Raw genomic sequence first — 17,697 nt, 5'->3', positions numbered from 1 at the left:
ATGAGAAATAAAAAATTATAATTGATGCAACTGACCTCACATACATGTATTATTATAATAATATAATTTATATATTAAACTATTTTTGTGGGATATAACTGTTTTTGCTGACAATCATACTAACTTCAGAGTTCACATTGCTCACTTCTTACAAAATTCCATTAAGGATGCCTAGCTGTGTTGTGAAACTAGAAACTTCAGTGCAACCATGTTTGCATGAATTGACTCGCTTGCGAAAGTTGTTTCATTACAATACTCAATATTCAACTAAAATATGTTGTAACTTCACATGTCAAAATTGAAACATTTAGTATATGATTATAACATGTGAGGTGACTGGATGTAACATGTGTATTGTAAACTTGGTTGTAACTGTTTTTTATATACAAAGGAACACATTCTATCTGAATTTAAGAATTTTCACTGAAAAAGTACTTAACAATGGCTGGGACCAAACTAAATGATTGTCATCCTGATTATAATCCATGAAATATTTTGACTTATACGCAATAAAATTACAAACTAGTCTAAACACAGGGATCCATTGTAGCAGCCATCCAGTCATCTGAGATGATTGAAAATTTGTACGTGCAACGAAAACAAATACCAAAACTTGTCCGCTGGACGAGTTTAGTTTTACTGTTTTGTTACGAGTTCCCTACATTCTGACCACTTGTCACCCATTTTAAACTCTTAGAAAACAGAGAAAGATTTGCAGCTTTCATTCGCAATAAAATCATTCGATTTTTCAAGCCCTGGAGTTGTTAGAATTCTGGGCTTTCCTAGGAGGGGCATGGCAAAACCCAAGCCTGCTTTAAGCATATGTCATGCTTCCTCCATTTCTACCAACACTCCACCACAATCTTTAGGGTGCAAAAACACTACTGGTTTGCCATGAGCACCAATCTGTTAAAAAATAGAAAGGAAAATACTGGGTTAGTTCAATGTGAACTAATCCAAGCCAACTGTAATACTACCATTACATGTTGAAGTCTACTTTACGATAAGAAAAAAATATCTTCCACTGAGTAAATACATTTGGGAACAAAAGAGTGGAGGAGGGGACAGTAGGGTTAGGGATTTTCATTCAAAATCATTTGTTGTCTTAGGTATATGTTACTGTACAATGAAATTGATACAAAAAGGGGGATCAGAATCTATGGTGACGGAGAAAAGGTCATCTAAATATGCTCCTTGATAAAAAGAACCTAGACTTTGTATTCTACAGTCAATGTCTGTTAGTACTGTATTACAGTGATAAGGTACTGTATTGTAAATTTTTAAATAAATTAATTTGAGCAGCAATTGTAATGGTATTGCATTTACTTGTATTAACAATAATTCAATGCATTTAAAATTGTTACCTTGGGTTCTGGATTTAAAGCTCTTACATTATGTTCTTGCAGATCTTTCATTGCTGCTTTGATGTCATCAACCTACCAAAGAGATCGTAGTATGATCAGGATCACTACACAAGCACTCTAATAACCTCATTCTGCTGGGTATCATGGTTGTCCAAAACACTATATGTCCATTAATTCTTAGTAAGATGACAATTTTTTCTTATTGATTGAAGATGCATCAACTGATCGTCAACTGATTTATATAGGTAGGTAAGTCTGCATGCGAGCCAAGTGGCCCATCTGGCCGGAGCTTATCCCGGTTTCTGTAGCATGAAGCGACTAGGAGAATTTCTACTCCCGCCTGGATGGGATGCTAGTCCATCGCAGGGTTACCCCAGCATTAAGTTTGCCGGTACCTATTTATACACCTGGGTGGAGAGAGGCACTGTGAGAGTTAAGTGTCTTGCCCAAGAACACAACACAATGTCCCAGGCCAGGGCTCGACCCCGGACCACTCGATCTGGAGACGAGCACACTAACCATGAGGCCACCGCGCCTCCCACAACTGATTTATACACATGCCAACTTTTCCAAGTCACAGACACAAGATTTTTATTCTGGGAGTGGCAGTATTTCCAAACGTCTTCTTTTGATATTTTCCTTTGATGTGTTGGACACATCAAAGGAAAATGTCCAAAGAAGATGTCACAGGATGTGCCAATGATTTCCAAAGACATTTCAAATATTTCTCAGTGCTGAGTCACAAGACATGCTCTGTCAAAATAACCCCATTGCCAGTAGTTTTCCCTTGAAAACTGGAGAATTCGAAGAAATGTACTATCATTTACACAAGCTTTTTTCTTTTCTTGGTTTCAGTTAATATACTCCTTCTGAAACACTGTGAGTTAAAGCTGTAATGGCTCTAATTTGTCAGCTACATGTAGGCACGAGAAAGTGGTTTGTAGTCGTGAGTAGGCATGGGATTAACATTTTTGACCTTCCAGTATGAGAGCTCAAACCCAAGGCATGAGAATTACTGGTACTATACGTGTCTTATGTCTTAAAATCAGCAGAAGTAACAATGACAAACATCCACGTATATAACAAAGACATTGAATTATCTGACCTCAATGCAGATGTGATGAATTCCACCATCTGCCTTCTTCTTTAGAAAACCAGCTATTGGGCTGTTTTCCCCCAAGGGATGTAAAAGCTGACGGTGAAGAAACATTGATATTATGCAACATAACCCTGTTTTCTTTCGTCACTTGTTTTTTTTTTTTAATTTTAATATCATTGAAACTGATAAAAGTAACAAAATTTACTTTTTTGTGTGTAAAAGACAGACGTTATGACCTGACAATTGGTGTGGTATAGCTTGATTCAAGAATGGGACTTTGGTGTTTGACAGGGAAACTAGTAAAATTGTAGTTAAACTAAAACCTTTTTTTTTTTCAATGTGCAGCTCAAGGAGATTACCAAAAGTGACATAACAGAAACTATTAAATAAAAAGGATATCATCTCCTTATTGTACCTCAAGTTTGCTGTTTCCCAAGTTCACAAAAACAGTGGAAACTCCATGCTCTGGAAGATCCTAAAAAAAAAAGAACACAAAATATTTACCACACAAAGGATGTTGAATGGAAACAGATAAATTCCATAACTAAATCTAAACTTTACTCACCAATACATCACTAACATCAGCACCTAACACATTCTTGTACATTTTACTAGCTTGATCTGCAATGAATACAAATCAAGCCAGTCAATAACGGGTTCCGTATTTGTTGTACAGAGAAAACAACTAAATCTAAAGGTGCCCTGCGCCAGTAGTCTAAATGGACACACACTAGGCCCCGACGAACTGTAAGCTTTATCTTTAATGCAAGCGAAATCTCCCCGTAACGAGAACTAGATACAACCAAGATGGCGGACGAATGAAGGCTGATCGCGCGGGCTTTTATACAACAATGAACGCCGCTGACCGACCGACTACAGCGGAGTGCCGCTGGACAACCAGCCTACTGGCGTGGTTTCTTTTTTCCTTCTTAAACAAATAAGCATGCAAACAAAGAAACACTAGGCAATAAGTCGGTATGAAATACACACACAGGTTATGTACGAGAAATGTACTGTATGAAGAGCAGTCTTAAAGTCTTGGACCAGATAAGAGGGCAAAAAAAAAAAAAAAAAAAAACTAAACAAATGCTGAGAGACAGCTAAATGTCTAGAATTGTCCAGCTACGGCTAAAGGATTAGGATCGACCGGGCTACTTCAACTCTACTACATAGTCCTGAAGACGTTGCGGGAGACGCCGTTGCCGAGTTGGACGTTTGTTCACTGCAGGGCTAACACTTGGAGAGGGGGCAGGTATAACCTCGACATCATCCGGCGAACCGGGTTGGCTATCCTCACCGTATCTCGGGACATCTTCTGCCGGGACAAAAGCGGAAGGTGGGGACGATAACTCGATAGGGATCCCTGGGGCAGGTGGAGGTAACGGGGGGCTTTCTAGGGAAGGTTCCTCGTCGTTAGGAGGTCCTCGATCATCAATAGGAGGGCTCTGGTCGACACCGATGTCAAGATCGCAGTCGCTGGACTCTTCTTCACTGGGGCGCCAGGGCGTGTGTACTCGGATGGGAGCGACCTTATAGCACTCATTCTTCTTCACACGGTACGAAACATTTCGTAGCTGTGACCCAACAAACTTGCGAACATTGCACCACTCACCGTCCACTAAGACAACGAGGTATCGGTCACGACTTTTGGACTTATTACGATCACAGTAGAGGTAAACTAAGTCACCAACAGTTATTGAAGGAGAGCTGCGCAAGTCACTACGCGGGGCTTTTGACGTTTCACTGTGGGGATGGTTTACCAGTCTTTGTAGATGCTGCTCGCGTATTAGCGCCTGATCTGTTAGGGGAATCTGAGAGTTGGTAAACTGATCTCTCTGAGTCCACATTTCTCTAGAGGATAGGCCATGGCAGTGGATTCTTGAGTTCAGGTGGGCAGTGGCTACGGACAGAGTCCTAGGAGAGACAGGGCCACCTTCCGGTTGCAGCCGCTGGAGTTCGTGTTCCAACTCTTGGATTGCTTTTTCAGCGACAGGGTTCTTGTTCTGATTCTTCATGCGACCTATCTCAAGGCTTATCTTGTGTTGCAATAGGACTTGGTCATTCACGAGAGCTCTGAAGGCGGGCACTGGGTCACACCGAATGACAGCGTTAGGCCCATCAAGGGGTCGCAGGCCAACGCATAATTGGATTAACCCATCGCGTAAGGTCCCATGCTTCTCGTCTACCACAAAATAAGTTGGCGAGACTGCTTCAGGATATCGGCTGCGAAGGAGACACCCACTGCTGCTGGAGGATCAGAAGTTGACTGTTCTATAACAGCGTGGGGGACATGGCGAAGTGCAGCGCAAGGATGGCAACCAAGAGAAACGCGCTCTATGGCCTTGTCTAGGTCAAGGGCGTAAAAGTAGCGGCTGACAACTTTCTTAAGCTGGAGACACGATGGATGAGACAACCTGAGGTGTAGGGCGGTTAGTAAACCATCTAAGACCTGTCTGGGCACTACGATACAATCACGCGAAGGAGCCAAAGGCTCAGTCTTTTTCACGACTAAGAGGCCATCACTGGAGATAGAGGCGACAGACAAGTACCTTTTCACATCCTTAATGTTAGTAAGCTTCTTGGCCGGACGAGTCCCTTGTATTAGGTGGGCATGCGTTCGACGTAAGTCCGCGCACTCAGATTGGATAGACAACCAAGTTTTTCGACTTGTGAAAGGGAGGTTCTTCTGACCAGATAGGACGTCCTGGGCAGATAGGTGTCGGACGACAGATTCCTCAGCTTGGGTGATGAATTTGCACACCTGACAAGAAGGATCAAAGCAGTCCGGTGCATTGCGGCTTGCAAAGTCAGAAGGTAGGATCGCAGCACCGGCAACATGCCTCACGTTGGCTTGGAAACAGCTGACAGTTGACAAATAAGTCGACACTCGTGGGCTAGCAGAAAACTCTCCCCTACACATTTTCTCGAAGGCCTGGACACAAGGCTTACTGTCGGTGAACACGCAGGCCTTGTGTTTAGATTGTATTAAGTAGGGGCTAAAGTGTTTTGTTGCAACACCAATCGCAAGTGCTTCCACTTCGCACGGTAACCAGGATAATTGGTGACTACGCAACTTTGCACTAAAGAAACCAGCGAGGGCTAGCTTGTCACCCCGCGAGATGTAGAGAGTGGCGGCGATGCCGGGTCTCTTGACAGCAGCGTCGGTCACGATCCATAACTGGTGATCTGGCTTCGGGAGAGTAATTGTTTGGCTAGACGCCACGGCAGCTTGAGCAGACTTGAAGGCTTCAGTAAGATGTTCGGACCAGACAATGTCATCCTGGGACTGTTTCCCCGTTACAGCCTCGTCAAGGGGGGCCAATAGGGCAGAACAATGTGGAACAACACGAGCAAGGACCTTGACCGCACCGATAAAGGACTTCATGCCGCCAACTTTATTGGGAGGACTGCAGGAGGACAGTGTTGAGACGCGATGAGGGCTGGCGCAAAGAGTGCCTTGGGACCAAGTCCAACCCAAGATGGAAGTAGTTTTGGGGTTGATGATGGTCTTCGACGCCGAAAGGTGCAGGCTAGCTTTATGGAGAGCTTGGAGAACAGAAGACCAATTTCGGAGCAACTCGTCTGGGCTGTTGCCCCCACAATACAGATCATCTGCTATCTTGGCTACGATACCAGCCTGGAGGAGGTCACCCAAGACGCAACACATGAGCTCTTCAAGTGCGGTTTCCGAGCCAGGTATACCCATGGCCGACCGGGCATAGACGCGTATGCCCCGGAATGGGGTAGCGACTCCGCAGTACTTCATGGACTCACGGGCGAGAGGGATCTGATAGAAGGCTCTGGTTAGGTCTAAGACGATGATGTGTCTCCACTGGGCTATGCAGCGTAGGGTAGAATCCACGTCCGGGAGCAGGGAGGGCTGGGGTTTGCTATAACGACCTACGTCTGCGAAGTCAGTGACGAGACGAAAGCCACCCGACGACTTTTTGACCAGGAACGACGGGTTAAGATACTCAACAGAAACATCAACGTCTTCGGGGCGACGGAACACGCCAAGATTTTCCAATTCATCGAACTTCTGCTGGAGCTCGACAAGTTTATCGCGACCGTACAGGGGGAGGCGACCTTTACGCTGAGGAGGCTCTACCGGGCCCATATTTACTTTTGCCTGAAGGGGACCAAAGGCGCCATTGTAGCCGGTAATTGCTGGATCAAAGACGGAGTCATACTGGACCAAAAGGTTACGGAACTTGGTTGTGATGTCTGGAGGGAGGAGGTTGTCGGGGTCTAGTGCCACGCCCTGGGAGTACTTTGACTCTGAAACTGGGACTGAACACACCTTGTGGTACGGAAGGTTGTCAACTGGGTTGGAAGACTGATCTTGAGTAGACGGACAGAAGACAGGGTTGACCTGGCAAAAGTGTTCATTTCGTTTCAGGACATAAGGCCTATCTGAGAGGTTAGGAATACGCACTCTACCAGCGACACTTGTGATGAGACAGGGAGGCGGCCACATGTTGACGACTTTGGCCGAACGGGCGTTAGTGGCGTCAAATCGAGGCTCTAGAACGTACTCAGCATCAGGTAGGGAATCTTCCGGGAGAACTATTTCCATAAAGTCGCCAGGCCAGACAGTGGTAGAAGAAGAGGGTGCACGGCGGACAGCATTGTGAGTCGGAGGATGGTTGACAGATCCGTAGGTGAAGATGGTACCATCCCCGAGGATGACCTGGCGTTTGGCAGGACGAATGGTTATGTCATTCGCTTCCATGAAGGGAGTACCAGCCAAGACATCTATGTCCAGATTCTCCACAACAAGACCTTCAAATTGAAACGAATGACTTCCACGGGTGAGGCTCAGGCGAGTTTCCCCCAGGACTTTCAAAGGAGAGGAGCCATCCGCTTGATGAGCTGACTGTGAACTGTGCCAAATCCCTGCACCGAGCCTCTGTACAGCGGAGAGCCTGATCATGTTACCTGTGGCGCCGCTGTCAATGATGACTCTAGCCTGATGATGGCCGAAAAACGTGTCAATGTACGGGGACTGACGTACGAGGACCCTCCTGGATGCATCAGACGTAAATGGATCACTCTGCTCAACCAGATTCTGATGACGCGGCGGGTCAACATTACTTGACAAAAGGTCTAACTCAACGCTGTCGTCATCCAGAATTGAAACAATCTGACAAGCTTTCAGAAGGTACAAACGGTCCTGTTCAGGAAGGAACCCACATTCGCTTAAAAAGTGGCTGTGAGAAGCGCGGCCAGCTTGTTTACAGAGGGGGCATTCTTTCGCCTTTTGAGAGGACCATCCCGGGAACCTCGCAGACGACTTACTGTAGGTCGGTGTACCCCTCCGAAAAGAGGACTTCTGAGTGGCAAATGAGGCTCCTGTACGCATGACTTTTGTGTCTTCAGCAGAACGGATTTCATCAAGGAGTGAGTCCAGCGCCTGGGAGATCTCAGGCTTTAAAGACGCCAAAGTACGAGACCAAAGTTCAGTTCCATATCGTTGTTTAACAAGTTTAGGAAAAGCAGGGTTAATCAATCTCAGCCACATTAAAATAACAAAATTCTCTAGCATTGGTGACAATTCCTCTTCCTCCTCAAGAACAGAACCGTGGTGGAGCAGGGTGTGAGGTTTAATTAAACTGTCCTCCACAAAAGCCATAAGACGCTGGAAAAGATCTTCTGGGCGCTCATCGAGGTTCAAATGAATGTCATCCAGGTCTAAAAAGTGACCCCCAGTAGTCTGGAATCCGAAATGAAGTCTAATTGTCTGCCATATGTCCCCAATACAAGTAGAATTCTTGACAATCATATTACGAGAGATAATTGGGCAATAATTTGCAATCTGGCCTAGCATGAGTTCGAGCATGTTTACCTTTTGGGTAGCAGTTCGCCTTCGAGCAGCTGGAACCGACTCCCCATCATCAGTGTAACCGCATAACGGGCTCGCCCTAGTCTTTTTCAGCCACGACGACCCTTCGCCCAAAAATGGCGCGAAATTGGCGTCCAGAGACAAGGTGTAGAGAAGATTTTGTTTCCAACTCTCGAAGGAGGTTAAAGTTTCGTTCTTTGAGAGGCACCACTGCTTGGGGGCTCTGTTAGAAGACATCGCAGCTTACGGAACAAGATGATATCGACAACCGACTCTTGGCTGCTTGGGAATCCCGACGAATCTGTCGATAAAGTGCGTTGGATCTGACGGGAACGTGACGATTCGAATCTTTATCGCTGCCACCACGCCAGTAGTCTAAATGGACACACACTAGGCCCCGACGAACTGTAAGCTTTATCTTTAATGCAAGCGAAATCTCTCCGTAACGAGAACTAGATACAACCAAGATGGCGGACGAATGAAGGCTGATCGCGCGGGCTTTTATACAACAATGAACGCCGCTGACCGACCGACTACAACGGAGTGCCGCTGGACAACCAGCCTACTGGCGCTGAGGCAGAACCAATCTTGGTTACGGTAACTCTTAAAGCTCTCAGCAAACTTTACCTAGGCAGGTAATTGAGAAATGACTTTTCAGTATGAGAAGTGGCACTGAGAGACTAACACAAAGCAAGTAAATTGTATGAATATGCATGCATCTTTTTGCTACCATAACAATCTATCCCCTGAAAATTGGAATTATAGTTACTAAAAATCAGACTTGTTTAATTATTATAAATGATTTACCCAGATCAGGAACAGCAATTGCAACATGATTCAATTTTCCAAGCTTCCATAGCTTTTCTTGTGTATCCTTCAAAATGAAACAAGAACATCAAATATATAGATTTAATTAATAACCAATGCTTCTAAAGTGCACATTCATCAAAATAACAAAGACTTGCAAGGTAATGGGAGGGCACAAGAATGAAGAGAACCATATGAGTTCCTCTAGTCTAGGCTGGTATCCACCTTTTATTTTTATTGGACACTGCATTTTATAAGTTTCACATTGAGAAATAGTTTTTGGCAGCTAAGTTTAAGCAGCCCAATAGGGCACCCACAAGGGTTTAAGGTAACCTTTCTGAACATGAACACCTTTATATATTAGAGAGAAAAATTGAACACTAGGATTACAGTCAAACCTGTATTAAGCAGACCCCATATTAAGCCTAGGGAAAAAGCCCAGCAATTCCATATATCCAAGCCACATGAAACCACAGATCTGATGATGATTCTGAGACGTTACAACATTCAAGGCTACTTTTGTACTTTTGCTTGATAGACACAGGGCTCAAAGTAAAAGCAGTGTGAATTATCAAGCTTCAATTAAGATTAAATCTGACAACTTGATGAGCAATGTTCAAACTGAACATAGAGAGAGAGCAGCCTTCTTTAAATGCCCAAGTTAAGCATCTTAATTTATCCCTTTCAGATTAATAAGTTTCTGTTATTTTAGTCTTATATTTTCATTTCTTTTCTGTTTCATGCCTTAATCCTTAATTATTCTTATTTTCATGGCACACTGTTTAACTGTTTATTGCTCATTTTCTTTTTGTATTCTTGTAAACTGACAATGAATAATGTTTCATCCAAAATATGTTTCGTTTAACTAGGATTAAAAATGAGTACAAAAAAGAAATGATTGAAGTTTCTTTTTAAAAATGGCTACATTTGATTTAAATACAGAACAGAACCTGGCACAATCACAGAAAAGTGGTATAGATGGTACCATCACAGAAAAATTGTTGTGGCTATTGTAGATGTACATTTACTTTGAAATGTGACGGCAAAGATGGTATCCTTTGACAATCGTATGCAGTACTACTTTGGTCGACATTACAAGAACAGTTATGGCTGGGTTACAAGCAACTGTACAGTGGTACTGTACAAGTGCATGCAACGTGGTACGTGCTTTGTGTTGAGAAGTCTGGGTGCGACTTGTTTTACCAATCAATTCTCTACTTTCCAATTGCCTATAATTCACTCTGTTTGCCCCCCAAATTTTGCATAAACTATTGTTGTGAAATGCTCTTGGGAATATGCAGACCTCCCAAGAGCATATCACAACAATAGTTTATGCAAAACTTGGGGGGCAAACAGAGTGGATTATGGGCAATTGGAAAATAGTGAATAGCGATCGATGAACAGCTTTCGTGTGACTATGAATTGATCATTGATTGACCTATACCAACCAATACCAATTATAGAAACACGAGTGGAAGTTTGGGAGAACAAGAAATGCTGTGGGAACACGAGCCGCAGGCGAGTATGTCCACAGCTTTTTCGAGGTCTCCAAAACTTTCACGAGTGTTTCTATTAAACAATTAGATTATGAGCTCTCGATTTCTATCGCGTGGTAGTTGACGAGGGTGCAGCCCAAGTCAACTATCACACATAGAAATCGAGAGCGAATAATCTAATTGTTTTAGTATAAGTCTACTAGTCATTCAAACCTTTCATCTAAATCCTCTTCACAGACACTTCAAAAACACAAAGTGGCCCCCAGCACACGCTGCTGCGCTACTATCTATCACAGAATAGGACCTGAGAAGCGTAGCCAATCAGAGGACAGAATTTGTGATCGAACGCTAGTAGATTTATACTAAAACTCAATAGAAACATGGAGAACATGTTTTCTATTTCTTTTAGAAAACACCCTGATGAAAAAAAGGAAAACAACTTGATAACTCTGATAATCAAAATGTAAATTCTCTTTGCACACGCCATCATTACGTCAACAGCTTGTGCTTGTTCTGTGTTTCTATCGAGTTTTAGTAGAATTCTACTAGTATACTAAGGCAAATGCTGCAATCTGATTGGCTGAGCTACTCGTATACTATCAGCCATTAGAATGCAGTAGCTGTCGGTCATCCACGAAATGCAACCTTTCTATCGTTTTTCCGAAGTTTTGGGAGAAAGTTTAGATGTAAATGGATAATTATATTCCTGAGAAGACAAAAAGAAGGACATAAACGGGTTCTTGACTTTAAAAACTTGAAATTATTGAAAAACCCGTGCGCGTGTGTAAACAACTGCAAATTTACCAAGGACAATTCAATACGTGCGATTCTGTTAAAGCGTTAAGTTCAATAATGCGTGGAAAAATATTTGGAAACCATTATTTGCGTTAATTTAAGTTAGAATTCTACTAAAACAATTAGATTATTCGCTCTCGATTTCTATGAGGCTATAGTTGATTCAGCCTTCGGCCTCATCAATTATCACCTCATAGAAATCTAGAGCTCATAATCTAATTGTTAAATAGAAACACGAATTTTAACCAATCAGCACACATACTTTCTTAGGACTGTTTTCTAAATACATGTACATTTAAGGTGGCTGAACACAGTTTTTGATACCTGTGTTTCACTTACCTTTTTCTCTCAAACCCTTGATCCCTCGGTCGTCAAAAATGGGAGCAAGCAAGTTAACAACACAAACTTTGGTTTTTTGATGGTTAAGCTGACGTATGTGCCATTTCCATGGCAACATGAGTAAATATAAACAGGCCTTTAAAATCGGTTTTGTTTATTTGTAGAAAATCTAGTCATTAGATTTTCTTTATAATTTGCATGCAACAAGCTTGTAACGATTCTCACAAGTTAACACCATTTTGCTAATAATTTAACAGAGAGATCTTTAATTATCCCTTGTTGAAGGTTCACTGGCATATCTAGAATTTCCTTTGTCAAGGTTCAGTTATTTTCAGTAGTCCAGTTTGTAAGTGCCCCTATAGCACAAGTTTAAATCCCTTATTTGATTTGGTTTAATCCTTAAAGTCACACTAGGTGGCTCGTCACGCGCTCTTAAGTTGTCTAACGTTTCCATACAGAACGGATATTGCACTAGACATCTATTGTGTAATTCAATATAATTTAGGTAAAAAGGACCTTTGATCAGTTTTCGCAAGCACTCGTGCTCCGAAGGAAAAGAAATTACGTCCTATTGCCTGTTAGTCATATCGAAGGAAGGAAAGGTCCTATTGATGTCAACTCTCGCCAGATCCGGCAATAATGTAAGTCTGATTCACCTGGAATATTTTTTAAGCTATTTGCTTGGCCCTAATTTTGTAAATCAATTGTTTTTAGATTCACGATACGATACAACAATAAAGAAGGCAATACTTAAGAAGTTTGGTGTGAAATAGTTGTGTTTATCCGTGGATTTTGGGCGGTCCAGCTAGCGGTGGACAAGCGCCGCTATACAGTTACTTATTTCCTAAAGTATCTTTGTGCCAAATTTCGTGAAATTCTAATGACTGGTTCTCGAGAAATAGGCGTATTTCCGAGAGTGCAATTTTTCATTCAATCGCAATTTTTTTACTAACTGCGCATGCGCTGCATTTAATTGGCTTTTTTCGGTAACAAAGAAAAAGCTGAGAATTGCTGGGTTCTTTGCATCGTTACCTTTTCTAACATATCTTTGTAATAAAAGACTAAGGCCATCAATACACTGCGTTCAATTATAGAGAAAAACAGCACAGATAGTGCAGGTTTTGTGTAAATAAAATGATCGCTCTATTGACGGCATGTTTGTTTTTTGCAATCCTTGTGCGCGCGCTGAATTGCATTAGCAAAAGCGCGCGTGAAAACTGTGTTCGGCCACCTTAAACATGCCTTATGTCACGTCACGTCCATAAGATCAATCATCCATGACGAAAAACATGCAATCTTGCATGCACGAAAAATATCAAAATTTTATCCATAAACAGATGACGAAGAAACCAAAAGAAACCAAATGACACTGCTATAGATTGAAAAATCTTCATTGTATGCCATAAGATACACATTATAACAAGAACAAAGATTTACACCCAGACAAGATCGACTTTACTGACCTGACAGAGTGTAGCTGATGTTGTTATTCCATTCCTACTCTGTGAATAATAAAGAAATTTTTGATAATTTGAAAGAATTGAAATTCCACTCTTGCAAATTTTGTAATCTACTTACTGGTAAATTGACCACAGCTCTCCGAGAAAGAGGCAAAACAGCGGCTCGTAATACTAATGAACTATACAATCTGGAAGCCATGTTTGTTTGATTTACGATAAGGAGTGGTAACGGGTTAACCCTACCTTGCCCAGGCTTCGCCGGGCAAGAGAAACATCGAATACTCCGTGACAGACCTGAGAAGGAGCTGAGAGGGAGAGCATATGGATTTGTACAAGATTTGTATGTATGTCTCAAACATGTCAAATAGATTTCAGTTTTGGTGCAGAGAGCACTATTGGGATGGTTTGCCGGGCTAGCGTCCCCTAAAGATCTAAATCACTAAAGCAATAAGGTATAAACTTTATGGCTTGTTTAACTAACTATTTTCAATTAATTAATTAGTCTAAATGCGTGGATGTTGAGGGAATGGGAAAGGTGCATGTGCACCCTACTTAAAACGCGTTTTAACCGTGTTACTTGTCTGTAAATATCCCAAATCTATATACATTGCGCTCTGCACTATCTGATTTTGTCTTACTAGTGTAATTTATTGATAAATCCTTTTGAGTTCAAGTCGTATTTCAGCCACAAAAAATGTGAATAAAGATCTTCCTGTCGTAAAGCTGGCTGGCTCTTGATCGCACACATTCCACGAGCCCCTCGTTATAATGGACCTCCATTCTTTCTTTAAAACCAAAGGCACACAATAATGACAAAAAAACGACAGAAACTATTTCTCTTTATAGTCTTTATTTGTTACAAAACACTGAAGGTTGGCTATTTCTACAGAAAGCCAGTGTTTATCTATTAATACTACGTTTAAAAACGTAATATTAATGCGTTAGTACGAGATATCTGTCTTTTCCTGGAAAGTCGCCTACTCTAATTACACTGGCGTTTCCATACGATCGTCACTTCCTTGACTTTCTAATTCTACAGCGTCAAACCTATCAATTTTCACGAGTTTTATTACATGATTTTGATTTCTCCAGTCAAGCCAACATTTGTGATGAAAGCGTATGGTTACAATCAGCCAAAACCCATACATACACCACAAAAATACACTAAGAATAATCAACCCCGCTCCAGTCCACGTATCTGTCAAGATCATGTAGTGCCAAGCTCCTTTTCCACAGAGATACGAGCTCGCGAACACCAGTGGACTGAGGATCAGGAAGCATAGCAGGTCACCAAAGAGATAGCGGCGTTCAAGATGGTTCTGGCCTTTAGTAAACCACTATGGAATAAGAGAGAGCTTCAATGCATGGAAACAATTGCGGATCCAGATGTAATCAAATGGTTAGGGCAAAGTGGAGACATGAGTTACCCGGGTCAAGAACTCTGTTGCTTTTTTGTTGTGGCTTGCCGAAAAATCAAGCTTTAACTGACTCCAGTAAACAGACTAATTGAAGAGCTTAAACGGCTTGTAAATGTTTGTCAATAAGTATACTGTTTTAACTCGTGTTGAACTTACCTCTTTAAAAGACCTTGGAAGTCTCATGGTTTGATATACATGACCACAAATTTCACAAGAGTCCTTATTAGCTCTTGAGAGCCACTTCTCCAAACACTGCACATGACACTTGCCCAGTGTCCCTGAACAGTGACACGGGCTGATCAATGATTCACGCACTGTTTCATCCCTGCAGATTCGACACGTGTTCAACAAATCGTCTGACGAGTAAGACGAGATTTCAAGATGAAAACTCTGTTGAAAAAAAAGCACGACACACAATTAGAAATAACATTAATTTGACTTTGATCGCTTGTGGGAAGATTGCTCGACGTTAACCATAACGAAGAAGCTAGGTATTAAACTGGTGAAAAAAATTCTACCAATGTCCGAAGTGAAAGCATTTTAGTCGTTTAAATCAGCATTTTTTTTAATCCACATGGTGATATTTCTGACAATGAGTGACTCACTCCTGTTTGGTCAGTATCAGTAGGCGATGTTCTCTGATCTTCCACAGAAATTATCTGCTGTTTGTCCGTAACTGAATCGCTTTCCATCATGATCACAGACATCTATTAGTGTTACTTTCCTATCAGTTATTTTACATATTTTGTGTCTCGACTTCTACGTCTGCGGTACTGAAATCAGTTTCTTTGTTTCACGTCGGCGGCGCTTATTATGATTGTGACGTCATCCTTTATCTTCTTCGACTTGTTCGACCGTTCGTCTCAGTGCTGCTCAGCATTAATTTAAACAAAAACTGAGAAAAAATTGGCGTTGATTGGGTCTTGATTTATAAGGTCCACAGTTTGCATTAGCAGTGAAATGGGCTTCCGAGTTTTGATTTTTAATTGTTGATAGATTAGCTTCAAGTTAATTCAAAATGTCTCCGCGAGCTTTTGGATCAATTTGGGTCAATTTGGAACGTTAAAAATGACTTTATTATGACGTCATTAAACCTAACAGGACTTCAGTTTCTTTTGTATTGACGTATTAAGAAACAGGTCCGTACAGTGTACATGCGTTACCTGTCATTGTGATATGATTGAATACAAAGCAAAATAATGTGGAATGCGCCCACAATTACAAAGAGGGGACAGGCTAAGGCATGCTTAGCAAGGTAATCATGAGGGAATGAGTGTTCAGTCTACTATTTATTTTCTTTTTGTACTTTTTACGGGAGAGTTGATATCGTCTCGCATCGGCATCAAACTTCGCTTCAGCGAAAAAGTGTCAACCGTGTCACCTATTAAAGGCAAGTACGAACCAAAGTTTTTGGCGACTTGTTGTACAGCAATGTTATATTGCAGTTTAAAAGAGATGTTGCGCGGATTAGCACCGGTTTAGAAAGTTGCGACAATAAGAAACACGCGTTTAAGCTTGTAAAACGGGTATCCGTAATTTACAACACTAGTAATGATACGTACAATAGAACGGTTTTCATTTGAGCCTCGGAAAGTAATTGGTTTTGTATTATTACACTACACGATTGGCTTAAAATACTTTCGACACTTGTTCATCCAATCAGAAGTAACAAAACCAATCGTTACACGTTCGCACACCTTTGCCCGCGCTTCGCGTAAGCTACATGCAATTACTTCGAGTTTTGATTGGTTCATTGTATCGTCTGTGCCCTTTGTGATTGGCTAGGGAGATAACATCGGTTTTACGACACCCAGTTGAAAACCGTTGCGACATTTCAACTTGTAATGCTGGAATGCTGCGCACACACAGGGTCGTGCAACAAATAGGACAAAAATCTAGCTCATATTATTATTATTTTAACGGAAGGGAGTAAATATTGTTTTAAAATTACCCAATCAGCTGAGCAAGAATTGATGACGTGGCTGAGCGCTTGAATAATCTTTCTCGCACACACCTCTCAATATCTTTGATTTCCAACTTGTTTCCCATAACGTAAGTACATTGGAGTGGAGGGCAATAAAATCTTGTGACAGTAAATTTTGCCTGTGTTGTACTAGTTCTCTTCCAAATTTTAAAGCTAACGAGACACGAAGGGAGAACACTTAATAACTGGGTGAAAAATAAAAAGTTAAAAGAATATCTAATAAAAGAGGCCAAAGCAAATGTACCAATATAAACACTCTCCTTTATTGAACCATTTGATAGTTAATTGTTATTCACTAAAAACTTGCATGATAATTATTTACAATAACAGTTTTAATGAAGTCGTTAAAATGGAAAGCAAAATGTAGTTTACAGAAATGAATGAAATTGAGAAGAGCTGAAAATTGGAATGACTTGAATGTTTAAAATGCCACAGAAACATAACAAAAGTATTTGCAGTTTGTGTCATTATCAAAAACAAAAGAAAATTAATGTCAACTATTTACAATACACATTCTATCATTAATTATTTAATCTTACTCGTCTTCGCTTTAGCCGAGGGCTTTTTCCTCTTATTTTCTTTCACGGTCTCTTCCGTGTTCGCTTTGCCTTTCGACTCTTTTTCTTTAGATTTAGATTTCTTCTCTTCGAAGTCCTTAGAAGCTGTCTCTTTGTTGTGCTTGGTTTTCTTTGTAGCCGCTTTCTTCTTCTTTCTTTCCTTTTCCTCGCTGTCATTCTTCCCACGCTTCTTTACTTTCTTAGCTATAGATTTTTTCGCCTCGCCGTCACTTTCTGGCGCAGTGTTTTCTTTGTCCTTTAAAGCTTTCTTCTCCTCCCTTTTGAGTCTCTTTTTCTCCTCCTTTTTGGCCTCTTCTTTCACCTCCTTCGAAAGCTTGAATGAACCAGAAGCGCCCACTCCCTTGGTTTGTACAAGCCTTCCTTTGCCAACACTTTTAACCAGCGCCAGCTTGACTTGATTCTTCGCGTTTTCACCCACGAGGTATTTACTAGTGATGTATTTCAATATGGCCTGTCGAGATGAGCCGCCTTTTTCGTTGTAAAATTTAATAGCGTCTTCCACCATTTCAGTGTAC

General features: G+C 41.5%; 4 protein-coding genes and 1 pseudogene across 4 annotated transcripts in view; 1 reads left to right on the top strand and 4 right to left on the bottom strand.

Moving 5' to 3' along the window:
* The window catches only part of LOC145460697 (cation channel sperm-associated protein 2-like), a 260,280-nt gene that overhangs the window by 225,185 nt on the left and 17,398 nt on the right, over positions 1-17,697 (top strand). The window lies entirely within an intron of this gene.
* On the bottom strand, positions 32-13,657 carry LOC145460615 (ethylmalonyl-CoA/methylmalonyl-CoA epimerase-like). The gene is made up of 8 exons (XM_081445490.1): positions 13,321-13,657; positions 13,206-13,244; positions 9,113-9,179; positions 3,029-3,084; positions 2,879-2,938; positions 2,470-2,556; positions 1,365-1,436; positions 32-906 (listed from the first exon to the last, which is right to left on the bottom strand). The coding sequence occupies exons 1-8, from the start codon at positions 13,399-13,401 to the stop codon at positions 826-828; spliced, it is 543 nt and encodes a 180-aa protein (XP_081301616.1). The 5' UTR covers positions 13,402-13,657; the 3' UTR covers positions 32-825.
* LOC145460678 (uncharacterized) lies at positions 3,535-8,829 on the bottom strand (annotated as a pseudogene).
* Positions 13,711-16,306, bottom strand: LOC145460707 (E3 ubiquitin-protein ligase MARCHF3-like). Its single transcript, XM_081445592.1, has 3 exons — positions 15,226-16,306; positions 14,777-15,010; positions 13,711-14,539 (listed from the first exon to the last, which is right to left on the bottom strand). The coding sequence occupies exons 1-3, from the start codon at positions 15,325-15,327 to the stop codon at positions 14,189-14,191; spliced, it is 687 nt and encodes a 228-aa protein (XP_081301718.1). The 5' UTR covers positions 15,328-16,306; the 3' UTR covers positions 13,711-14,188.
* The window catches only part of LOC145460187 (uncharacterized), a 980-nt gene continuing 128 nt past the window's right edge, over positions 16,846-17,697 (bottom strand). Inside the window, exon 1 of the mRNA XM_081444932.1 lies at positions 16,846-17,697. This exon is cut by the window's right edge and continues 128 nt beyond it. Within this exon, the coding sequence (XP_081301058.1) occupies positions 17,130-17,697 (568 nt within the window). The 3' untranslated portion in view covers positions 16,846-17,129.

Source organism: Orbicella franksi, chromosome 1 (genome assembly GCF_964199315.1).
Source record: "Orbicella franksi chromosome 1, jaOrbFran1.1, whole genome shotgun sequence".
Lineage (NCBI taxonomy): Eukaryota > Metazoa > Cnidaria > Anthozoa > Scleractinia > Merulinidae > Orbicella > Orbicella franksi.
This window is presented reverse-complemented; position numbering and strand designations above follow the sequence as displayed.

Coding starts and splice junctions, on each gene's coding strand:
- LOC145460615 (XM_081445490.1), bottom strand. CDS start 13,401: ATGGCTTCCAGATTGTATAGTTCATTAGTATTACGAGCCGCTGTTTTG. Junction 13,245..13,320: donor GAGCTGTGGTCAATTTACCA/GTAAGTAGATTA, acceptor TATTATTCACAG/AGTAGGAATGGAATAACAAC. Junction 3,085..9,112: donor AATTGCTGTTCCTGATCTGG/GTAAATCATTTA, acceptor TATTCATTGCAG/ATCAAGCTAGTAAAATGTAC.
- LOC145460707 (XM_081445592.1), bottom strand. CDS start 15,327: ATGTCTGTGATCATGATGGAAAGCGATTCAGTTACGGACAAACAGCAG. Junction 15,011..15,225: donor CTGATACTGACCAAACAGGA/GTGAGTCACTCA, acceptor TTTTTTCAACAG/AGTTTTCATCTTGAAATCTC. Junction 14,540..14,776: donor TTCCAAGGTCTTTTAAAGAG/GTAAGTTCAACA, acceptor CTTATTCCATAG/TGGTTTACTAAAGGCCAGAA.